General features: G+C 38.7%; 1 protein-coding gene across 2 annotated transcripts in view; it reads left to right on the top strand.

Moving 5' to 3' along the window:
* The window catches only part of CAMK4 (calcium/calmodulin dependent protein kinase IV), a 137,051-nt gene that overhangs the window by 51,567 nt on the left and 60,140 nt on the right, over window positions 1-25,344 (top strand). For both annotated transcript variants that reach the window (XM_054283275.1, XM_054283265.1), the window contains exon 2: window positions 6,194-6,272. In XM_054283275.1, coding sequence (XP_054139250.1) covers window positions 6,194-6,272 — 79 coding nt within the window. The remainder of the gene's footprint in view (window positions 1-6,193; window positions 6,273-25,344) is intronic.

Below are 25,344 nucleotides of genomic sequence, written 5' to 3'. Positions count from 1 at the left end.
CCTTTGTTGTGCTTGTCTAAGGTTCCTTTTATCTGCTGAGTGCGGTGAAGGCTGAATATAAAAAATATCTTTTTGGACTATTGCATTGCCTTTGGAGGCCAGTCTAAACAATTGCTGAAAAGTCTTTTCACCTCAAATATTAGAAAATCTACTCAGCATTCTAAAAATCAAACCAGCCAGAACTCTGGAACACAATTTCTGGAATTAGATTTCCTTTTCAGAACCATGTACATTTTTCCCACTAACCTTGCCTTCATTAAAGATTTGTTTTATTCCTCATAGTATGTGGGAATCCAAGGCTTTTTGCTGCTCCTAAATGATATATGTTTCGTGAAATTTTCTATTCTGTTTACAAGTCATGAAATAATGAGAGAAAAGGCATGGCTGCAGTGGTTTGCAATTGCCTGCAAGCCCTGTATATGTAGATATTGATATTTAGAAGAAGCTTTGAGATTAGATTTGAATAATTTAAGAATTGTTTGTTAGATTACTGTAAAAAAGAGTTTGTTTGATACTTCTCCATGAAATACAAGTTGTGAGAATTTCCAAATTTACAGGAATGTATTTTTTAAAGTGAAGGCAATATTAATAATACCATGGAATATGCACTCTTAAACTAATTTTAGTTCCTCTCACTGTTAATAGATTTTCTCTTTTCTTTTTATTTTTGTTTGGTTTTGAACATTTTTGTTTTGTTTAGTTTTGTTTTTTCCGTCCAGTCTTTTAACTTCAACAGAATGTTTAATTTGGAAGTTCAGGAATAGTAATTTCATTTCTATAAATCCATTTTGCTCTTTTAGTCTATATCTAAGAAAATGTAAATTAATGAGCTTTAACTTTATACTTCTGTAAACTGTACAAAGAAATCAGTATTCTTTGTGGAAACCTATAATGGACTTTGATCTCTTGCTGCAGTTTTGGCAGCACAGATTTCCATGGCTTTGTACCAGGTACATTTTTCTTGGGACTGATCATTCTTTCGAGTGTTTTTATTGGACAAACTTGATTGTGTAATTATTGCTTGACTACATGAAGCACAAACTAATTTATTTTTAAAAAATCAATCCAGAACTTAAGGAATTTAATCCAAATGAAATTTACAGGAGATTAAATTGAGGACTGTATTTGTAATGAGTTGATTCAAAGGCAATATAAAAACCAGGATGAGTGGGCATGGTGTGGAAATGCTGACCTACTTTTGAAAAGACTGAATTTCCTTCTTACAGTGAAATTACTGCCGATGAGTGTAATTTTATTTTAAAAGCTGCAGCTCGAGGAATTTACTTTTACTACCTACCTGTGGCCAAGTAAACATATGGCTGCATTTCATTTTGGTTGCCTTTCCTGTTTCAGAGGCAGAAGCTTTTTGTGGGTTTCAGGGAAGAAATGCTTTTTCCAAACTGGGTCAAATTCTGTCTTTTCTTGTTTTGTATTTTCTCTCTCTGCCAGGCTCCACTGCAGGATCCTGCAAATTCCATTTTCTCCTTTATGTGCAAATTCTGCTGATCACTTCCACCTCTTTAACACCCCTTCTGGGCGTCCCTGCCTTCCTTCCATCTGTGCTGACACCACTATTTTTGACTGCATCTATTTGAGGTGTGGCCATGCCTTTTCTCTCAGTCTTGCTGTCTGGAATCCTTAGCACAGGCAGGGCACTGTGGTGCTGCTGCCCAGCCTTTAAAACAGTGTCCTTCTGAAATCATTGAAAGCTCAGTAACACCTGAGAATAGTAATAAAAATAATCCAGAATGCTCAACCAATTGTATATTAAGAGGTGGGTGGGGAGGAGGCAGAAGGTTTTGCACATTTTAAATATTTTAAAAGCACTTTTCAAAATCATGTCTTGGACAACACACATGCAGAGGTCAGTTATTGAATTTGACTCTATTTTGATGTATTTGGTGGCACACAATTACATTGGTTGACTAAATGGTGACTGAATTTGTCATGCCACTGAAGTATTGTACTTCAGGAAAACTATTTCTGTGCTCATACTGGGCTGTGTGTGCCTCAGCTGTGATACATTCCATGCACAGGACATAATGAGCTTTCTTATGTGTTGCCATTGTCTGCATTGTAGGTGGCATCACAAAAGTGAGTGTTTTTGTTGTGCATTATGACCAAACAGTAAAGATGTATAAATGATTTTCAGGTTTTTTCTGAGCTCAATACATATATATATATATATATATATATATAAACACATTTTTGTAGTAAAGCATTTGGCATCTTCACAATAAAATGATCTCTTGTTGTTGCTTTTCTTCTTTAGCATGATCACAGTTATACCTGGGCTTTTAAAAGCAAATCTTTAACAGAATCATTAAGCAGATTTCCAGACTGAAATACATATGAGAGCAAAGGAGAATGGCAACATTTTCAACAGTTCTAATTACTATTCTCTAACTTTGCCAACTGAACATTTCAAGAATACAAGAATATGCCTTTTTTTCCTTTCCTTTTTTTTTTTTTCCCTTTTTTTCCCCCCTATTTTTCTTATTCCAGCCAATTTCAAATAAATTATGTTTTGAATTCAGGTAGATTGTTTCCAGGCAAAGGTGCAAAAAACTTGCTGCTGGATGCTCCTTTAAGCCTAATTTTGATTAGAAGTAAATAAATGCAGACTTACAAACACAAATATATATAATAAGTATTGCATATAAATGTGTATGCAAAGACATTTATATTTGTCTATATTCACTAAATGCAAAGAGGCAAAAGCTGACCGAATCAATTCTAAATAGGCAAACACAGTACAGTGAGTAATCTTGTGGAATGTGGGAGACATGATTTCTGGTTTCTAGCCTGAACTGGTAATGGGTCACTTGTCAGTCATACTCTGCAATGCACTTCTGCAAGTGATTATCAGCTGTTTGAGCTCAGGGCCCTCTCTGTTACTCCCATTTAAACTGTTAATGGGGTTGGATTAAATAGTCTCTAGTGCTGTTGTCTGCTTCTTATCAAATAAGTGCCTTAACCATTGAGGTATGGGCGATCTCTTTCTATAGCAGTATTTACATTTATCATTCAGACAAGGCAAACACCCCTTGCAGAGAATGGGACATTGGGAGGGTGCAGGTCTGCCCGTCTGGCCATGAATTCCATTTCCAAGGGAAGTGGCATGTTGCCACAAGGATTCCTGGTTTCGGTACATTTGTGCAGTCTGACAAAACATATCAATGAAGTTTTCAGTTGATGCAAATTCAAGAGGAGGTTCTCAGAAGCGGGGTGATGGCAGTCAAGGTTTGATGTTGCAAAAAACTTAGGGTAGGGGCAAGAGGTTACAATTAGCAGCTCTCTATGTTTCAGCTTCACATGAGAATCTTGCAGATGTGTCTTCCCACTGCTCTTTGATGATGAAAGCTTGAATTGCTCCAATTGGTGACCTTCCAAGTCACACAGTCACTTGGGAAATCTGGATGTGCTGATTCAGCAGAAAGCTCCAGCAGGAAGCCAAAGAAAGAAGCAAAGCAAACCACCTAGATTTACATGAGGCAGTTCTGTTTGTGCATTTACATTTAGTTCCATAGGCTGATTTCTGCTTGCACCACTCCTCCCCACTCCTCACTACCTTTTTTTTTTGTTTTTAAACTGTGAAGGAGTGAAGATGCCCTGTTACCAACAAAGAAGCAAGGAATCAGGTCCATACTAGTAATGGCTCTCTGCTGTTTAGCCTCAGACATGGTGTGAGCAGATTGCCATCCTGTTCCTGATTTCCTGTACTGGTTTCTGCCTGGAAGAGGAGCAGAGCCGGTTGTTAGCTAATGTTAGGTGTTTTCTCTCCTGGCTGGTGAGAGCTGGGCAAAGCCATGTAAATCAGAAGCAAAATCTTTCAAAGTGTTCCCAAGTCTTGCCATGCCTTGTCATCAATTTTACACCAAATTAGGACTGCAGGGATATGCAGAAATCTGTACAATAGAGAGTAAACTCCAAAGTAGCACCTTTGTTTGTGTTTTGAATATTGGCTAATGAGCCTGATGTGAAACTGCTCGACTGGATTATCTCTCTGGGCTGTCTTACATCTCTTTCAAGCATTATGTTGCCTGTCTTCCAGGTTTGGGTACAGTCAAATGAACTGTAAAAGGTGGAGTGATGTTATCTTCCCTTCCTGGTGGAGATGTCCATCTCATCACTAAGAAATAATCTGGGGTGTTCTAGTGGCTAGGCTCTTATTTACATGGAAGACTTTGCAAACTGTTGATGCAAACACTGACAGTAGCTTTACTGAGAGACAGGGTCTGCCTTCCATTGCCACAGCAGCAGTGAGCATCAAGAGATTTGTACAGGAATTATCATCTCTTTATTTGGATTAATAGCTGCTGCTAAATACCTTCTCTAATTCTGCCCTCACCCAAATGCAATAATTTCTAGAAAGTTTGCTGCCTACTTTGTAAGGACATATGTAAACGAATGAGTTTAATGTTTGCCCTGCACTTGTGTATGTGAAGCAGGGTACATCAATGATTTGCAGTTTTGGCACTGACTTCCCCATTGCAATCTTGCAGTGAAGTACTGGAGATATAAACCTTATCACAGCACATTCTTAGAATTCTATCTTTTAACAGTTTTGTTGTATTTAAAAGATGTGAGGGTTTTTTTAATGTGGTATATTTTTTCTTCTTGCTAAATAGAGTCTTTGGAGACTTGGCTAAGGAGAGGAGATCTAATTAAATTCCTGTAATGATTCTGGGAGTCACTGAAGCTCTCAGTACACCCACACGTTTATCAATATACTTTGAAGAGAGACAAATCATTTTAGCATTTGAGATGAAGTGAAGATTAATTTATATGTGGTGCAGAGAAGCCCTCAGATGACTGAGCTGCACAACCCTTGCCACAGGTGACCTTTCCTTATGAAGAGGACTTTCTGAAATAAATCTTCTCAATCAATTGCCAGTTCTTGTGCTCACTCGTGAAATTATGAAAACAGGGATGTGCCTACTACTCAGAGCCTTGTATGGCACCTGTCTGGCCCATGCTGAGGAGGGAGAAGAGCAGGGCACCCATGGCAGTTTTGTGCAGCACCTATAATAATGAACCTTGTGCCACAGCTTTATTCCTATGGTCAAGCATGGCTATGCCATTCTACTGTTTAAAAAAGAAGCTGCTCCTGTCATGGTTGTCTCCTGTAGACTCACTGAGATGGGTTTCTCCTGGTTCAGAGGGATCTGCAGTGCAATTTGGCATCTGGTATGCATGAGAATTCGTTCACTGCAGAGCTGCTGTGGTTCTGCGCTGGTTGTTCAGGAGGTCATATATGACAACTGCAGTCCCCTCTACCTTAAAAATATGCAGCTACTTAGAAGTGCTGAGTCTTGGAGTGGGTCTGAGGGAAGGAATTTTCCAAAAATGCCTTAAGTTCAGTGATGGTGCTTCAGTGCATCTATTTTGGGTAGAATACAAAGGTATCTGGATGGTTTGTAACCAGTATGAGCTTACCAGAGGTTACAACCTCTCTTAAAGTAATTCACAGAGTACAGAGCCCTTCCTTGACAGCAACAAGAAAAGCACAAGTTGACCCTCCCTCTGGAGACCATCTGCCCCAACTATGCACTCAGAGAAGTGCCTTCCATCCAGCACAGCCATAATTTTATGAGTGCTCAGACTTCTCACATTCAAATAGTTACACCTTGAAGGCAAAGGAAAGATGTAAGCTCAGTCCACTTTTGCTGTGAACAAGTCCCACCAGTTTCCACTGAATTAACCTAAAATGTTGCCTCCTCCATTTGGTGCCAAATTTGGTCTTTTGGTCCAGTGGGCAAGGAGCAGCACAAAAATTTTCTGTTTCACCATTGCTGTCATCAGCAATTAGTGAGCAGGCCCCCCCAAAACAATATTATTGTTGCAGGTGTGTTGCCTTAACAAAGACAAGATGTGGTGACTTGGTTATCCAAAGAAACATCCAGGGATAGCTGTGAGACAGAAAAGGTGTGGCCAAGAAGGATGATAAACTCTTGCAACTTCTGTTGGCTGAGTGACTGCTGAAGTGCTCTGGTGGAATACAGAGGGGATTTGACACTTCTTGGATTTGGGGGGGGAGGGTTTATTGCATCTGTGGGGAAGAATGAGATAGTTTTGCCCAAACTGGGAGGAATAGAAAATGTAGGCAACTCTGTTTATTGACAAATTCAAAGAGTTGTATGTACAACCCAACTATTCTTCCTTTTTTTTTTTTTTATTATTTTAAATTTAGTGGGGCTACATCCATTGTCTACAGATGCAGGCAGAAAGGGACCCAGAAACCTTACGCCGTCAAAATGTTGAAGAAGACAGTAAGTCATTTTTGTTTTGTTTTGCTTTGCTTTGGAATATGATTGGGATTTTCTCTGGGCGTTCTTTTCTTTTTCTTTTTTTTTTTTTTGGCCTTTTTTTGTTGTTTTTTTGGTGCAGTTTATTCATGTGGGGAAAATGTCCTATATTTAGGATTATAAACTGCTGAACTCATATTTTCCATGAGTGAGCTTTGGCTCCTCATCACCAAAACAGCTGTTAGAAGTAACAGTACAGTAGAGGGAATGCCTATCCCCACAAATCTGGCTTGTACCTTCAGCTGGTGTTGTTCGTATACATTTGGACTTGGCAAAAAATGTTGAGAAAAAAAATTTCTTTTTCTTTCATGAAAAAAACAAAAAAGGACACCTTGAAAAATTTAAATATTCAGTGTTTTGTCTTTGATGTAATACATTGTTTTGCTCAAAAAATGCCATGACACAATTAATCCTTTTTCAGAAACTGATTTAAAACACCAACTCAAACCTCAGTAAAATTAAATACATTGTAGTGGGTTTTTTTACCACTATGAAATTGCTAGAGAACCAGTTCAGGTTACAATTTATTTTTAGAATTCCATATACGTCACACTTATACTACAGCTCTTTTTGTGTGTTCTGAAAAATAGATGGTGGAAAGCAAGAAGAGAGACTAAGAGAAGAAAGGCAAGCTATGGACTGAGAGACTTTATGCAGAAAGACACTGTGGGGCATGGGGTAAAGCAGTTCATATTCCTAGGATGGAAAGAGAAGTCTGAGAGAAAGCAGGCAAGCTGTGAGGCATGTACATGGTATCTTTTCATGAATGGTTTTGATTCAGTTTACCCCAGCCTTAGAACATTCATTATTCCGTGATGTTCAGGAACGTTCACATGTAGAAACATAAGGATGGGTGGGTTGGCATAACCATGTCCAAATGGTGGCTCCACTGGTGGTCTCAGTGCAAGATGTAATGAGTGGGTTTCACATGAGTAAAATGTTGGCATTAATTTGTCGCCTTTGAAAGCGAGCCAAGGTTTAAACTGGCACAAATATTCAGTTGTGTGTGCTGGTTTTGAATTTACATCTGGTACACTGGAAGAAGCAGAACATGTGCATTGCTGCAGCTTGTGCCCTATGAAAGGGCAGAGAATTTTTGAGCTTTCATCTGTTCATTATGCCAGAGATTCTCATAATGTTTTAGGAGTATACTGTCCAAACTTCTCATTCTGAAATGCAGTAGGAAGAACTACATTTCTTAAAAATGTTTCCCTGCCTTTTGATTTTTTTTGCTTTCATGGAAATTAATTCATGTTTACAATTGTCATATTTATGTATTTATGCTAGATCTACTTTTCTGCATCTGAAACTAGTCAGTTTAGGCTTTGGTAGACTTGCTGTAGCACAGATTTGAATGTTTTTTTAATGGCACCTAAGGAAAAGACTATAGTTATGAAAGTTGTTTTTACATCAGCAATAATATATGTTTCACTTAATGCAGCCTTGGTTATGTTAGCAGTATGGTTAAGCAGTTCACAGAGCTGAGTTGTTCCCAGTGTAATTGATGCACTTTGGGATGTTTTGCTATGAAAACAAGTAATCCTCTTAGACAAATGAGCTTTTCTGTGTAAATGAGAACATGGGAGACAATGCTTTAAGGCTGTGCCACTGCTTGTGTCTGACCAATTTGGAGATGTAGTTGTTATCACAGGCACTGAACAACCCGTGTTAGAATGTTCTTACAGCAGGAGGTCTGATCTTTGCTCAGAGTGTCTCAGTATAAAAAATAATCATGTGTGAGCCAAGTCATGTATTAAAATGTTGATCACCTTGTTTCCTGTTCCCTTTTTGAAAACAATTAGAAAAAAGGATGGCAGTTCAATAGTAGAGGAAAAGGAATGGGAGGAAAAGAAGAGGAGCCTGTGATTATTTTTTTGGTAGAGTCCCATTTCTTCAATTCCGTTTGTAAATGTACATAAGGGAGCTCTGAAGAGCACATGGGTTGAAATTAGAAGACAAAGGAAGATGACAAAAGAGCAAATACTCTTGGTTTTTCCATTCAAACAGACTATCTGAATGGAACTAGCCTGCTGCTTCAAACAAGACTGACTCTCTAAGGAAGAGGTCTGTAAAAACAGGGTGAGGGACAGGGATAGGGTGGTCCAGATTGCTCTGGAAGTGATGACAAGTGATGTGTGATTAGGAGGCTGCTGGCTGATGGGCAGCTCCAGATTTTTGAGTGATGATCACTGAAGTGCTGTAATTTGAAGTAAAGTATTAGAAATGATTACTTTTCTGTCCCATGGGAACAGCTTTGGTAAGAACACAGGATCCTTTAGGATTAAAGTAGTCCTCTAGGAACAGACTGCAAGAAACATGAAATAGCTATCAGTGTTTTTTTCGTTTAAACAGAATAAGTAATTTTTCATTTTGCATGAATAATACATTCTTATTTAAGAGCAAATAAAATTTTGGGCAAGACCTATCATCCAGTTCTGAGAATACATGCTTGTACAGGGTTTTGAGTTCCTAGGATGTTCTGCAATTAATACATTTTTTACCACCTTGTTTAATAAAACAGTAGTAGATTATTCGCTAATTTTTGAGGGGTCTGGGGGATGTGGGTGATTTCATCTGTGGTTTAGGGGCTTTTTGTAGGAGCTAAACCATCAAAGAGTAACAGAACAAAACATTTATACAAACCTATCTGTGTGACTAAAATAAAAGAAAGCATTCATAACATTATATTTCTGTTGAGAGGTTTAATACTTCTTAACTATTTATACAAATTTTCTACAATTTCAAAGGGAGGAAGAAAAATGGGTTTTTACTGCTTCAAAATTATTGGAGCAGAATGCTTCCATTTGCTCTTGATTTTAGTTTTGTCAAGCCCAAGTTCAGGAGTAGTTTAAAATCCTTAAAAATAAAAATTAGTTGGGAAACTAAGAGGCAAGTTAGAACTTTAGCTTCTAGAGGTGCTAAAAGACAACTGTCAGAAGGATTGAAGAGATCCAAAGAAAAGTTGATTTTTGAATTAGCAGGAGAGACACTCTCCAATCACATATAAGAAATAAAATTTGTAATGGTTCTTAAGAGCTACCAAAAAAAAGTTTAAAACCCAACATCTGTGGGTCAGATGATAAGCAGACAAAAATATTACCTGTGATTTCCTCATCTAACCTTTGTGCTTAGTTCCTGGGCACAACTGAAATGTATTGCCTGCTCATTTGCTATGTTTAGCAGGTCTTTTAAATTCCACACAGGTGGTAAATGTAAAGATATGAACCATGTCTTTTCTTTTGGGGGAAATCTATTTCATGAAGCAAGAAAGAAGCAAAAGCAGATCATATTGCACTTCAGAAAAAGTCATCAAAAGAGCAGAGTACCGTGATGAACTTTCACACTTGCAATTGCAAATATGAGATTATTTTGCTTTTTACTATGCATTTTACCACTCCTTGATGACTCAGTGCTACAGAAAAGTGAAGTATCTTTAGGATACACTTTACAAAAATTATTCTTACTACTCTTAAACTGAGATTTAAAAATTATGTGATATTTACAACCAGTCATTCTGGAGTGGTCATTGCTGCAAACAACATACAGCATATGGATCATATTGGAAGAATGAAGTTCTCTAAGGAAGCAACATATATATGTGGTATTTTTTATATGAAGTCTCATCTGTTTTTCCACATTTTGGTGTGTTTTGAGGAAGCTAAGCAGTCTGGCGTAAGAATCTGGGTAGGTGAATGCCTTCCAAGAAATTAGATCCACCTCCGGCTTAAATTTCCTACCTGAGTCTGGACAAGTTGCTTTAAAAATAGTGATGAGAACAGATGGACTCTGCTGCATGGTTCCTAAACTAAGACACCAAGTGCCTGCCTACATTGTAGGTCTACCAAGTGCTAACTACTGCAACTGAAGTAATTTTGGAGCTGCCACTGCAATAAAGCAACCTGCTCTGCTGAAAGGACAATAGGATTCTTGAGCTGGGTTGTCTGTAGCCTTGGTCCTGGCTTGTTCCCAGTATTTCTTTTGGTTTCAACGTTTTCATCCATAAAAATAAGATAATATTTATTTTATTTGCTTCTCAGCAATGCTTTGAATGAAGCCTGGTTAATATTTCTCAGTTCTAATTGATATGTACTATCCCCTAAGCACAATTAAGTATTATGAAATATTAGACTCTGTCTGTCTCAGTCAATGAGACATACAAGTATAGAGACTGTTTTGGAAAATTTTCATTTTGATTTCCTTCTTTTTTATGTGTGGACCTCCTCCCTCACACAGTTTGTGATGCTTAAATAATACTTCTGTAGCACTTTTATCAAAACCAATATATATGAAGCAGCAGTCTTTGTGCAGACTGGTTGATATTCAAATTCAGACAAATGTTCAGGCCCATCAATTTTTTTCTCAGATCTGAAACAGAGCAACAGTTTTCAAGCAATACATACTCTGAAAAGAGTTGGGCTGGGATTAATACAACTGTACAAATGAGTTACACGATTTGAAGACAGCAGATATTTTGGGTCTGTGGATCAGAAAGGAGAGTGAGCAAATGCAAAGGTAATAGGCTTCCCTTGCAAATAATTGGGGTTGGATGTCTGGAGTTAAGGTTCAGTATAGACCATTATGATCTCTGAAGGAGATCATAATGGTCTATAAGCCACATCTAAGAGGTCTCAATTGCATTAGTGTTTGCACATGTACATGTAGACACACACACATGTATACATATAAATATATAAATAAATAAATAAATATACACAATGTATATATATATATATATATATATTGGGAAGAAGGGACAGGCAACTCAGGAAGAGTACAGTGATGTCACTGGTGATGTAAAGAAAAAATTAGAAAGGTGAAAGCTCAAATGGAACTCAATCTGGCCACTGCTGTGAAAGATAATAAAAAGTGTTTTTATAAATACATCAACAACAAAAATGGGGCCAATGAAAATCTCCATCCTTGATTGGATGCACAGACAAACACTGGAACCAAGAATGAGGAAAAGGCTCAGATGCCTTCTTTGCCTCAGACCTCAACAGTAAGGCCTGATTATCCTCAGGGAACCAGCCCCAGCTGGCAGACAGGGACAGAGAGCAGAACAGACCCTGTGCAGTCCAGCAGGAGGGAGGCAGTGACCTGCTGAGCCACTGAGACTCTCACAAGAATCCCACCAGGTGGGATTCATCCAAGGGTGCTGAGGGAGCTAGAGAAGGAGTTTGCCAAGCTGCTCTGCCTCACTGATCATCAATCCTATCTAACTGGGAAGGTCCCAGATGATTTGGAGGTTGGCTAATGTGATGTCCATCCACAAGAAGGCTCTGCAGAGGGATCTGGACAAGCTGGATTGATAGGCCAAGGCCACTTGTATGAGGCTCAATAAGACCAAGTCCCAGGTCCTGCTCTTGGGTTACAACAACCCCTTCAGCTCTATGGGCTGGGGAAAAAGTGTCTGGAAATCTGCCTGGTGGGAAAGGACCTGGGGGAGCTGGTCAAGAGGAGCTGAACCTGAGTCAGGTGTGCCCAGGTGGCCAAGAAGGCCAAGGGCACCTGGCTGGGGTGAGTCATAGCGGGGCAGCAAGGACAGGGCAGTGACTGTCCCCCTATGCTGGCACTGCTGGGACTGCATCTCAAACCCGCTGTCCAGTTCTGGGTCCCTCACTGCAAGAGAGACATTGAAGTGCCAGATGAGGGAACAGCTGGGGAAGGAGATTAAGTCCTTTGAGGAGTAGGTGAGGAATGAGTGTATTTAGCTAGGAGAAAAAGAGGCTCAGATGACCTTGCTCTCTAAAACTGTCTGAATGGAGATTGTAGTGGAATGAGGGTCATCCCCTTCTCCCAGGTAACAAGAGACAGGATGAAAGTAAATGGCCTCAAACTGCAGCTGGGGAGCTTACAGGTGGACATTAGGAGGAATTTCTTCACAGAAGTGTGATTAGACATTGGAATGGGCTGCCCAGGGATATGGTGGAAGCACCATCCCTGGAGGTGTATTCAAGAAATGACAATGTGGCACTCAGTGGTCCTGTCTCTTTGACAAAGTGGTGATTGGTCAAAGACATGATTTGATCATCCTGGAAGTCTTTTCATCCCAAGTGATTCTGTGATATATATATATATATATATATATATATATATATATATATATATCTAAGCATGTATGTTTTATAGACACAAATATACAAACACCTATATACGCACCCTAGAAGATTATGTATTAATATGACATGGATTTAAAACTCTTATGTATTCCCAACTCCACCGGGAATATAGTTGGCTGAGGTTTTAATTTTCTGTTGCAGTGAATTTGTGGTATTAAGGGGTTATCAAGAGGCTCATGGAAATGTTTAGTTTTGTCTCTCGAAGGAACACTGCTTTTGGTTGAGCCTTCCCAACTGATTAAGAAGACAAGCATCAGGGTGGAAGGGGCAGGGGAGGAATGGGCAGACACTTGTGTATCACATTGGCATAACCAGAATTAGTAAATTGTTCCTATATTAACTGCAGGAGAAAATGATGTATGTTTGTAGGTGTAAAATTAAGCCTTCTTTTTATTGCCGTGTGGTCCTATGTGATTTATATTTTAAGTGCCTCCTTCCTCCATATGCCTGTTTCTCTATAAACTTTATATATGGATGTATATATATACACACACACACATACACACATCTATGTGTATATATCTATATTTATATAGCTATCTATATCTATATCTATCTATATTTATCTATATCTATATTTAATCTATCCACCTCCATTGGTGCAGTAACTGTCAGTACTCATAGTGGACAGATAGTTATGAGTGATAAAGTTTAGCAGGCAAAAAAGCAAGAGCCTGACATAAAACACAAATTTGTATGACATGCTAAGGCAGTATCCTATTTTCTTCAGGTTAGAAATGTGTGGTATATATTCACATTCATATGCTCATTTAAGGTCATGTTTTTCCTCACATTGTATTAATGTGTAATATTCTGATCTTTTTTTCAATTTTTTCTAAAAAAGAGAAAGAATTGTGTCACATGTAACTCTACATGAAAACAGTCAACTGCACACCACTGTACATCAGTACACAATAAAAAAGACTATTTTTGTCAACTAGCTCACACATTGCCTTCAGTAATTTATTCACATACGCACACATACACATGCACACCACACAGGCCACTGCTTGGTAATTAAAGGGAAACAATAATTTCTTAACTACCACTTAATCACCTCTCCACCTGCAGTACTACCTGTTATTTTTCCTGGCTTTCTCATTTTTCTTCATCCCTGTCATCATCTCATATGGATATACATATGCAGTTCACACTCTCATGTTTTTACTGGGAGACCAAAAAAAATATTGAGTCAAAATTACTTTGAATAAAGAAATAAGGCAGTAAAACTTTAAATTTCCACTGCTTATTTTCAGCTTTCCCTCATGTAAGGAGAGTCTGGCTTCCATTTTCTGCTTCACTGCAATCCAAAAGAAATGAGGTTTGAATAGAAATACATCAAATGCATAGTGTCTAAAGTAGGACAAAGAAGTTCACTTGAATTCTCTACAAAATAAGAGACAACTAAAGCATTTATTTTCTGCACTAAGTTACCAATAGAGTTTTACTCTAGAAGCTGCAAAATTAGGCACCTGTCAGTGAAGGTGGAAATTTACCTGAAAAATAAAATTGTTAGGTATTTTAGTACATGCAAAGAAACAAACAAACAAACAAACAAACAAAAGGGTGTGTCAGGACAATTTCTAGGAAAGGAAAAAAAATCCCTTTCTACTATTATAAAACCCTCCCCATGTACATAAAGTTATTTAAAATCTGCAGTACATAGTAGTGCAGATATTGTGTAAAAGTCACTTAAAATAGAATAATATTTTTTTCTGTGACCATTGAGATTGAATTGCTGTGTTATTCTTGAGTAAGTTAGAACTTTGGTTAAGATTTTGAGAATTGACAGTATGTATTGTCTTTCTTTCTTCCTTACCTAATTTATAGGTACTCAGAAACAGTCATTTCTGATCTTCACAGGTTATTTTTCAGAAATACAAAGATCATCTAATAAAAAGAGAAAAATATAAAGCTCAACTCGTTATGCTCTTCAGGGAAGCTCAACCTACACTATACCTTGCACTGTTGAACAAGTAGTTCTGAGTGATAATATCCTTTGGGTGACAAATTTGGTCAAAAAACCCAAACCCCAAAAAATGACACATCTTTAGCTTTTAACTGCTTGATGGGAACCCTGAGAAATTATCTCAGCCACAGGTATTCTTTCACCAACCTATCTATGCACATTTTGCTCCTTTCTTGTTGCTGTGATTTGTCTGCTCCATGGCTTTACCCACGCCTGGCGACCTCCGTGCCTGGGGGTGCACATAAATATGAAGAGATGAGATGGGGAGTAGGACCAGGAACTCTTACTCTGTGAGGCTGTGTTTAATGCCACACTATCCTACAAAGGGATGGCATTTCTGAACAGTGGTGCAGAGGAAAATATTAAGCTATCCTGAGATTACACCCCTCCTCTTTGGAAACCTTTCATTGTTTGCAGCCTGTTAAAGAATTCTGGAGATGTGCCTTGATTGAGCAGAGGAGGCCAGGTTTCTGCATAAGCGGTGAATCTGTGAAGCTTGTGCTGGGGCTTTCTGAAAGTGTTCCTCCTCTGCATTTTAGGAAGTTTTTGTTTTTAGATTTGTATGGTGTGATGCTATCATCACAGGTGTGACAGCTATTTTTTGGGGGGAGAGAGATTATAAGCTGTAGAATAATGAATTAAGGGAAAACTGTGAAAACTGTAAAATATGAAGAGGGCAGAAGATAAGAAATTATAGTGCTTTCTCCATTGCTACCAGTTCAGGTGTTGGAAAAAAAAATGAACATTTTATGACTTAAAATGTGTCATCCTGTGCTTATTATTCTGAAGCTGAGTTCTCTGTAGCCTCTCAGAGAGGCAAATCTAATTGAGATCTGTAGAAGAGAGGATTTATTTTACCAAGGGTTCTGTAATCAGCATGTTCTTACTTGACAAACTGGCCTTTTTCCAGATAAAATATATGCTTTTTGGCTGAGGTGGTCTTCATTTATTTATGTCTTTTAAAAGATCCGCATGTAGGGAGGAATGAAAAAACAGAGGTGGACATGAACACAGCAGCTGTATAAGCAGGACAATCTGAGGGCTCTGATACAGAGGCTTCTTTGAGAAATCAGGAAGGCAGCACCTTAGTCTGATTTCCTTGGGGTACATCACCTGGCCAGAGGATCTCTCAAGACTAGAATTAAGGTTCAATACAAATTTCTAAGCCAAGTGTTGTGGCAGCTGACAGCTGCAGCACTGGTGTGTGTGAGTGAGGCTTGTGACAAGTTTTTGTTAAACTAAACTTGCTCTGGAATCAAGTCACTGAAAAAGGGCTTTCTTAAGAAAAAGCCCCAAACAAAACAACCCCAAAAGACCCATGCCCATCCAACAACCAATACACCAGCCAAACCCAAACTCTGAATAAATAAATAAAAAGCAATAACTTGTTTTCATACAAAAATGAAAAACCCATCCCACATCCTTTGTTATTCTTCTTCCTTCATTTTGTGCAGTCTTCAAATACTACTACATTTCCAAAAAGCTATTCCATTTCACTTTGCATATATTTAACAAGCAGATGTTTCAAACGCCACCTGAGTATGTCTTCAGTAGATACAGTTGAAAAGACCTGAAATTTCCATAAATAACATTTCCATGAATAACAAGAAATAGCATTAATAAGATGATTATTTTGTTTTTGAGTCCTGTGATATCCAAGTCTCTTTCTTTTACAATTTGTTGGAGACAATCCTGATTTCAGATTTTTGTTAGAATTGCAACTATTACATGATATGCTAACTTGTGAGGGCTTCTAAGCAGCACTCTCACAAATATCAACCTGCAGAAATTTAAATTTTTGTCTGCAAGATACATAACACTCATATAGGTTTCATGTCTTTGTAAAGTGATAAAAGAACAGTACTACAAGAAGAAATAGCATGATAATAATTGTAGGTTTCTGAATTGAGTAGTAAACACAGAAGATGCAGGATTTGAATGTAAAAAGATAAAAAACTGCAAAGTCAAAAGAACATAGGAGTTGAATGTAAAAATGTAAGAAAATACTAATCAAAATAACTCCATGATATGGTTTTCAAGAGTTTGTGAGAAATGTCATAATTCCTCAAGATGAAAGCCCTAATTACCAGAAATAAGAAGCCATAAATCTGTTAATCAGAAGTCCAGGAAAATTATTCACTTCACCATTATAACTAATTTCAATTATTCTTTTTGGGCCATTTCTGTGTTACAGCTGCACCACCATGGTGAGAACACACATTAGCATTTCTGTGTTTTATGGATGAGGACCACAGGAGATAGAGCTGTATTTGTATCCAGGCAGTTGATACCACAGTTCATAGCACATCAACAACTACCCCCTGCATCCTTTACTTCACAGGTAAAATTTGTCCTCTCATCTCCACAAGTTGAGAGATGAGTTTGGTTTTCTTTTTTTTTTTTTCTTTTCTTTTTTTTTTAATATATCAAAATTGCATCCAAATCACACAGTAGAACCAGAGGCAGGTTTTAGGTCAGGTACTGTGATTTTCCATATCTGCATGTGACTTCACTGGCCATAAAGGGAGACATAAAGCCTCCTGAAATTCAAAATCTCTTCTGGTTCAGATTCACATAGCTTAAAATTGTCCCCTTTCAGCATCTCCTCCATTTACTCTTAAATTGTATGAAGAATCAGGGAGCACAGGATCAAATATGAATGGCACCCTGTGGCTCTTTGTGCATTGAATTCATGGGTTGAGGTGACCTGTTGGGGAGGGAAGTCACTGCATATTCCTTCTGCTCTCAACCCGCTCAGTCACTTGTCCTTTTTTCCCAGCACAACTCATAGTTCTTGGCAGAGGAGGCAAGTTAACATGCTGCCATTTATGGAGCTGAGACATCCTCCATTGGGACTGGGGAGATGCAGGAACAAAAGCAGTCCTGTAAATTACAGTGTTATTTGTTGACACATAGTGCTAACAAGAGAATCTCAGCTCACAGTTCCTAATCTAAGAAGCAAGCTCTTTAAATTAGTTACAAAGGCTTGCTTTCACGTCTGCCTGTCTTTCTTAACCACCTCACCATCTCTACATGCTTCTCTGTATCATCTTCCAATTGTATAAAATACTTCTCATTTTCAGTCCCAGAAAATCTTCACCATGAGAGTCCTTCCCTGTTTTCCTTTGAGCCTCCATTGTTTTATTTAGTTATTCAGATTATAAGGTATAAAACCTATAAATCAGAAGCACTTTTGTTGTCCATGTGTATGAGTCCTGTAAGCATAGAATTGCATGTTCTGGATACTATCAAGCAACACAGAAATTGCTCAAGGACTCCTTGTTATCAGTGTTTGGGGCTGACCTGCCTGAAAAATGGACTGGAATCCAGACATTGCAAGTCTCCTAGTACAGGGGCCATTTGAGCAGCAGGCTGAGAGATCCAGGATGGTTCAGAAGGGGAAACGTGCACTACTTCATTTGCACCTGACATTGTCATGCTTTTATCCCACCTGAAATATTTTGAATATAAATCAACCTCATTTGAGCTTCAGTGCCACCAACTAAGCCTTTCCTACCTGCCATCTGTGTAACTGCTCATAAATGGAGTGGTGCAGCATGTAGCCCCTTAAAGGTTACTGTGAAGAAAATTAACTCCAGCCCAGACAAAACTGCTTCATTGATTACATGGAATTATTTGATATCTGTGATTGAGATTATTATATTAATGGTAGCCTTGATGCACCAGACCTTCATTAGGGAGCAGTGGACTCATAGAGGTTGAATTGAGAAAAGGATGGATAATAAGGGTAACAAGGACCAGCTTATTATTCATGTGAAATTTCTTAACTAGCAGCAAGCATTGCACTTGGCTAATGATGTAAGCAGATATAATTTATTCCAAATCTTTATCATGCAGCTGAGGGCTCCTGAGAATTCGGAGTGTTTTTAAGATAAAACATCAATGACAGGAAACATCCTATCACCAAGTAGCTCTCCATTTCTAAAATTTATGCAGCACTTTGTTTATTCAGAGGAATGGTGTGAATGAGAGGCCAAGATGTTTAATACTGGATGCCTTACCCAGGATAAAAGCTGGAATAATAGATTTTCAGTGAGAGAGAGGAAATTTTTGGATTTGTAACAGTTATAGCTGAAAAGCAAGAATATACAAGAAGATGGCAAGTACAGATTTATAAATAGAGCCATAAATGCATCTATTTTGGCAAAACCAAAAGAAGTTACCTTTGATTTTACACATTGTTCTTGCATCTTAAAAGTGTCCTCCCCCACCCAGCTTTGGGAACAGTAACAATGGCAGTAACACACTATAAATAGTGAATTGCTGAAGTGAGCAATTCATGAATACCTAATAAGCTTAAATTTGTTTGCATAAACTGCTCAACAATTATCTAACATATTTGCAGAAATCTGTGTGTTAATGAGACAGGGAAAGAGATAGCAACCAAATTAGTCATATAGTTACACCATAGCCTATAATGAGGCTTATTCTAATGAACATATAACTTGTTTTGTACTCTCATAAATAAATATAAACATAAATAAATATACAACATAAAATATGTTGTTGCAAATGACCAGTGTTGTACAAGCTGTAAGTGGTTCTGAACTCATCCATTCACTCGGTGGTGATACCATCTAGTTAATGTGGGTGGGTAACAGAATCTGTTCACTGTGGATCCTGTGTCTTTGGGGAATGTTACCTGCATCTGGTCACCTTTACTACTGAAACCATGTATTTTAAGATGCAGGGCCTGTTAATCTGGTATGCCAGGGTTTATTTACTGTGCTTCCAGCCATAAGTTTATAGAGCCGCATGAATTTTCTGTATCCATCTGATGGTTTCCCTGCAAATGTACTGTGCTTTTCTTCAGAAACAGTACAGTTGTTTCTTTGATGGAGCAATTTGCTCTTAACAGATTAACAGTCCTATTCCATGAAGATAGATCAGTCTCTTAAAGCTTCCACAAACCCAGGTATTTGCAGGCAAAAGCTACCAGACGTTTAATCACTGACAGGAAAAATACAGGCACATTGATGTAACCGGCATTATTCCCATGCAAGGAATAATGTTCAGTCTGAGGAATATTCATCACTTGAAGGACTGCAGTTGTAAGTTGGAAGCATGGAGATATGTGCAGAAAATAGTTGCTCTAGTAGTGAATAGTTTTCTTGGTTTTTTTTTTTTCCTTCATTAAATTAAATAAACAAAATTACTTATGTAGGGTAAAAATAAAGATCCTCAGTAACCCACTGGTGTTGTTTAACCCCAGCTGGCTCCTAAGCCCCATGGAGCTGCTTACCCCAGCAGGATGGGGAGAAAGTCAGAAGGGTAAAAGTGAGAAGACTCATGGGTTGAGATGCAGACAGCTTAATAGGCAAAGCAAAAGCTGTGCACATAAGCAAAGAAAAATAAGGAATTCATTCACTGTGTTGCTTGGTAAGCCATCTCTAGGAAAACAAGGCTCTATCACCCAGAACAGTGACTTGGGAAGACTCTGAATTATCCCCCCAGCCCTTTCCTTCTTGTCCCCCAGCTTTATGTCCTGAGCATGATGCTACATGGTCTAGAGTATCCCTCTGATCTTCTGGAGTCACTCGTCCTGCCTCTGTCTCCTCCCAATTCCTTGTGTACCTCCAGCCTTATCCCTGATGTGCTGGAATGAGAAGCAGAAAAGGCCTTGGCTCAGTGCAAGCCCTGCTCAGCAATAATAAAAGCATCCCTGAATTATCCACACTATTTTTAGCACCAATGGAAGCCCAAACCTATGGTAGCCACTCTGAAGAAAATAAACTCTATCCCAGCCAAACCAGCGCACCTGCCCAGTGAAAACTCTGAGCTGAGCTTAGGGAAGATATCACAGGACTGTGCAGTTGCTGTTGTGCTTTATGGAGTTGTTTATTGTGCTCTCTACGGAGCTCATGTTAAGCTTGAGTGCAGACAGAGCCAGAATAATCTGGCCAGTTTAAAATGAGAAAAGATTATTTCAAATTGTTTATTTTTTTTAAGATAATATTAGTTTGTTAGGAGTCCAAAGGTTGTTGCTGCACAAGAGAGAGCGGCAGACCTTGCTGAGAAGGTCAAGCAATGTTCCAACAAGAGCAGCTACTAAAACATAAGAGAAATTCTTTCCTTGAGAAACTGTTATTGTCATTCAATGAACAAATCATCTAAAGCCGCTGTTAAATAAATGTCCTAGTTGGAACAATGATGTATGCCTTCATTCAGAAGGGTCACCTTTTTAAAATTCTGCTTTTACCTACTGTCCACTGCCATGCTGATTACTGAATTCCATCAGAGTAATTCAGGGAAGTGGGCTGAGTCTCATATAAGTCCCTAGTTTTCTGTCTTTCAGCACTTTTTGAAACCTCCATGTCTTTATCACTTAGGCTGAAGACTGACATCTATCTCGATACATAGATGAGATCAGATGATTTCAAATCAATCCATCTTTATGAAGATGTAAAAACACATTTGGGAATCTTCTTTAAAGTGTTTTATACTTGAATCTTGACTTAAAAATTTTGTGAGGAGGTACTCTTATGTATAAACTGGGCAGAAACTGGAATTCCTGGAATTCAGGACATTCCGAAATTGACAAGCAAAACTTTAAACTGCATAGGAAATATTTTCTTTGAACCTTCTTCTTGTGAACATTTATTTAAATTCAAGTCTATTTCTTTTTTTCTTCAAAACTCTCAAGAAAGTCTGGGTAACCCATCACTCCTGCATTTAGTTGGGACAATTGGGAGCAGACCTTTTAGACTATCAGGGAATGACAGCTCTGCTTGTGTGTAGTCTGTGTCTGTACAGGTTTTAATGTTTCAGCTTAACTGTGAAAAGGAAAAATAATGGCAAAATTATAAATGGTAATTAGGAATTGATGCCATAATATAGAGAAAGGTTTAGGCTTCAAAGCAGTTACTGTATGAGCAAATAAAACCTTTTTCTTGGAAGCACTTTTAATAGTGTCCTGGTTTAGGGCAAATTTGGGAGGAAACCTCCAAAAGGGGCCCCTCCAGAAAGCAAATCCACACAGCCCCCTTTCCCCCCAACCGGTTCGGGAAGGATTCCCCGGAGAGAAGTGGAAAGATCCTGTTTATTTGACAGGCACAGCACCCCCCAGCACATAAAATGAACAATACCGGATGACACCACTCTGAGAAAGATGACAAATTCAGGGAGTCTCTCTCGGGGGTGGTCGCTCTGTTCTCAGTCCCTCCGGTGCTGGGGCAGCTGCTGCAGCCACAGGGTGCAAACTCTTGGTGTTCCCAGGTCCCAGTCCAGAGCTGGCTCAAGTTGGTTCAAAAAAAGGAAATGAGAAACAGTCCAGGAAAAATTTGGACTGTTTAGCTAAACTAAGTAATGAGCAGAAGAAAGAGCAAGCAGAAGCAAAGCAGAAGCAAGAGCGAGAGCAAAGCAAAAAGCAAAAGCAAAAAAGCAAAAGCAGCACAATGTACTGCCCTGTCTCTGTGTACCACCAGGCTGATAAGAAACGCCAAACAAAACTTTCACTCTTCAGAGCCAGTCTTGAAGGCACAGAACATAGTATCCAGCCCAAACAGAGCACATGAATGGGGATACAAGCATCCTAACGTCACCCTAGGGCAAGTGTCAAGCTAATAGTGCTTTGCACTGTGATCCCCCCGTAAGTGCAAGAAGCACATAGTCAGAGCCTGACCTGCTGGTTCAATAAAGAATTAATTGCTCATATTAGAGGTGTTCATGTGAGTCAAGAAGGGGGATATGACTTAAGGAGCTGCGCAGAACTGGTGTGAACAGGCTCCCTGAGATGGGCAGTGCTGTGAAGTTCCTCAAGAGATGTTTTGCATTGATTTCTTCACAGCCATTGCCTGGGCACAGTGTTTTCACTGCACGAGGGTCACACCTGGGCAAATGTGCCCCATTGCCTCTACAGTGCCCAGGGGAAGGAGAACAGCAGAGACTGAGCTTGCAGGATGAGGAATGGGCTCTTCCTCTTGCCCTCTACTAAGTTTGAGGGTACAAAGAACATCCATTGGCCACCTGTTTTTAGGGTGGTACTATACTGCAGAGATGCAGCTGGATTAATCTGTGTAAAGTGATGGTTCATTTTATGTTGTTTCATTTAATTCACACAGAAACAAGACTTTTACATCTCAGTGGTTTTTAGCATTACTCCATCTCACCATCTTCGGGCATGGAAACATGGAAGAATCTCAGCTTTCATTAAGTAATTTTCCATTCCTATCTCTTATCAAAATCATCTGAAATTCAAAAATAAGAAGTACCCTGAATACAAATCTAATGCTCCTTTTCTGCATGATCAGTATGAAATTTCAAAGACAGGGCAGTTGCAGACATATATCTATCTATAAAAGACATAAATACCTAATTCTACTAAAGTTAAATAACTGGAGGGATAAATACTAGGAGTAATCCAGGAATGATGACCCTTTTAATGTAAATGCTTTGTTATAAATTAAGGGAGCAGCATTCCTAGATTGCCTCTTGCTCCTGCGTTCAAGCTTTTAGATCTTTGCTGCTGCAGGTACTTTATCTAGATTAAAGCCAGCATGCAGGTGCTTATCTGTGCTGCAGTCACAGCTCCTGGTTTGCTTGCTAGAGTTTACTGAGGAGCCCTGGAAGCCACAGCACCAGGGAGTGGCTGTACAGCACCCACAAGCAGGTTTGCAGATTTGCTGCCATTCAGCATTCCATGTGCCTCCACAGTAAACTGAGGGAACACATAGGTGCTGTGGGTTTTAATAATCACAGGCCGCCTAACAACTTTATTTGGTGTTTTTTGGCCTATGACAGTGGAATCTTCAAGCTCAAGGTCAGCAGAGAGGGGATGATAAATAACTGATTTGGGTTTACCTGTCAAATGACCTCTCTAATTGACATGGGTGTTCCACAGCAGGTTGTTGCTCTGCAGGCCTATCATGGCAAATGCCCTTTGATTACTTGCAATTTAAAGTTTGCAAATACAGAAAATAAAGCTTAGTAAAATTGCACCAGTGTTAAAATCACCTGACCAGGTGTTTACACAACCTGGCATTACAGAAGTAACATTTTTCACACAAAGTAATCATTTAAGTAGAAATCAAATGACACTGATGAAATATTTGACTAAAAGTGTACTCTAGCCATTAAGCATAGATTAAAAGCAAAGAATAAAGGATAGAAGGAAAGTTTCTCAGCTAGTGGAAGTGTGAAACCTCTGAAAGTTAACATTTGATTGTTTTTTCCCTTCACAAATGGACCAGTTCTGCTGATCCCATTATTTTTGACTGTAATATACTTACACATATCTCACTGATGATCCTGTGAGTAATGCTAATTTAGGGAAAGCTCAGATAGTTTTCAAGCACTGAACTGCCTATTTAAATTGCATCCAAAGTGGAGGAGACAAAATAAAGAATTTTGCAACCTCATTTTGATCAGTTATTACATACACACAAATCAGACCGCTGTATTTCATCGACCCCAACATACTTAATTTGCCCAAACATTTGTGGTAATGGCATATTTTGATTAAATTATCCGAGTTTTAAAAATTGTTACTATAGCAACATATACTCTAGAGTGAGATGCCTGACTCTCATCCTAGCAAATAATTTATGTCAGGAAATTATTTGATAGGATGATGATAGGAAAATTCAATATAAGTAGTTGAATTGCTGATATTCCTGCCCAAACTAAAAATAAGCCAGGTTTGGCCCTGATATAAGTGGGTACCTTTTTTTTTGGTAGGAGCTGAACAAGGTAAGTGTTGACATGACTCTATCTGTTCTTAGTGTAGGAGAAGGTAAGAAGCTAAAAGTGATAAAATGGCCTGTCTGTAATAAAATGTCATGATTAAATTTGTCCCTGTTTTTACTCTGAAACATTTCATATCACCTATACATGCCCATTTCCCTAGTAAAATCTATCCCAATAGCCATTACATGTAAATATGTAGCACTCCTAAGTGTTTCTCTGCAGCATATTTGCCATTTAATCTTACCATCCTGAATTTTGAGGTGCCTTTTCCTCATGCCATCATCTGAGAAAGTGTGACAGTCTACTGTTGTGTGTCAGGTCACAAACTTTATCACAGAGGAACTCACCTACAGTTTGAGAGTAAATGTCTATGAAACCAAAAGACCTAGAACTGAGTCTTAGGCCATGTTTTGACTTAATTAAGTGAGAGGCAAGGTGAGAGGAGGCCTCTGTACTTTCTCACTTGTACTCCCAGGTATGCTTGGTGCCCAAACATTTTCAAAACTGCAGGAAGCAAACTGTGGGTTGTTCAGTCTATAGCAGTGCTTTTGGATAAGGTAAATTTTTCAGTCTAAACTGCTCTGCTGGTAATATCACTGTCCATGCACAATTGTACATTAATTTTTCTGAGGTGCAAAGCATGTGGGAATGGTCACAGTGTGTATCACTGTGTGAATCATCAAAAGCCCTTTGTTGCCCAACAGTGACCTTTGGAGGCCTTTGCTGCATGTTTGCACTCACTGAAGTAACCCAAAGCGATGCCAAGAAGATGTTGAAACTGAGCAGAACCACAGGCTGGTGCTTGCCACATTTTGGGAAAAGTTCACAGGGAGCATGTCTTCAAATCTGCTGCTCAGTGTTTATGTAGAAGGAAAAGAAATTTGTTAATTGCATTTGGAGTAGAAAGCAAAAACATTTATAAAGCATGCGTTGGTCACAAGCTTAAAAGGTCCTGAGTTTGATCCCGGAGCAAGTGTTTATCCTTGAAGATTTTGTTATTGGCCATATTATTTACCTTCAACTAGATGTTCAGGTAATGGAATATTTCATTCCTCTTCAATGTTTGATTTCTTTTCCTTCTTATGTGCACTGAATTTGTCCAAAGTTGGTTTTTCTTGCTTCATTTTGCCTCCTGGCAGAGGCTCTGGAAGAGATTGAATGTCAGTAAGTTTTAAGAAAGCCCTGAGGACTGTAGTTCTCTACTCATTTACACCACTGTGGCATTACTAAGCTGATTGACACA

Source organism: Melozone crissalis, unplaced genomic scaffold (genome assembly GCF_028551555.1).
Source record: "Melozone crissalis strain CALT ecotype California unplaced genomic scaffold, PUWL_Pcris_2 ptg000005l_1, whole genome shotgun sequence".
Classification (NCBI taxonomy): Eukaryota; Metazoa; Chordata; class Aves; order Passeriformes; family Passerellidae; genus Melozone; species Melozone crissalis.
Note: the sequence above shows the minus strand (reverse complement) of the source record. Positions and strands in the feature narration are given on the sequence as shown.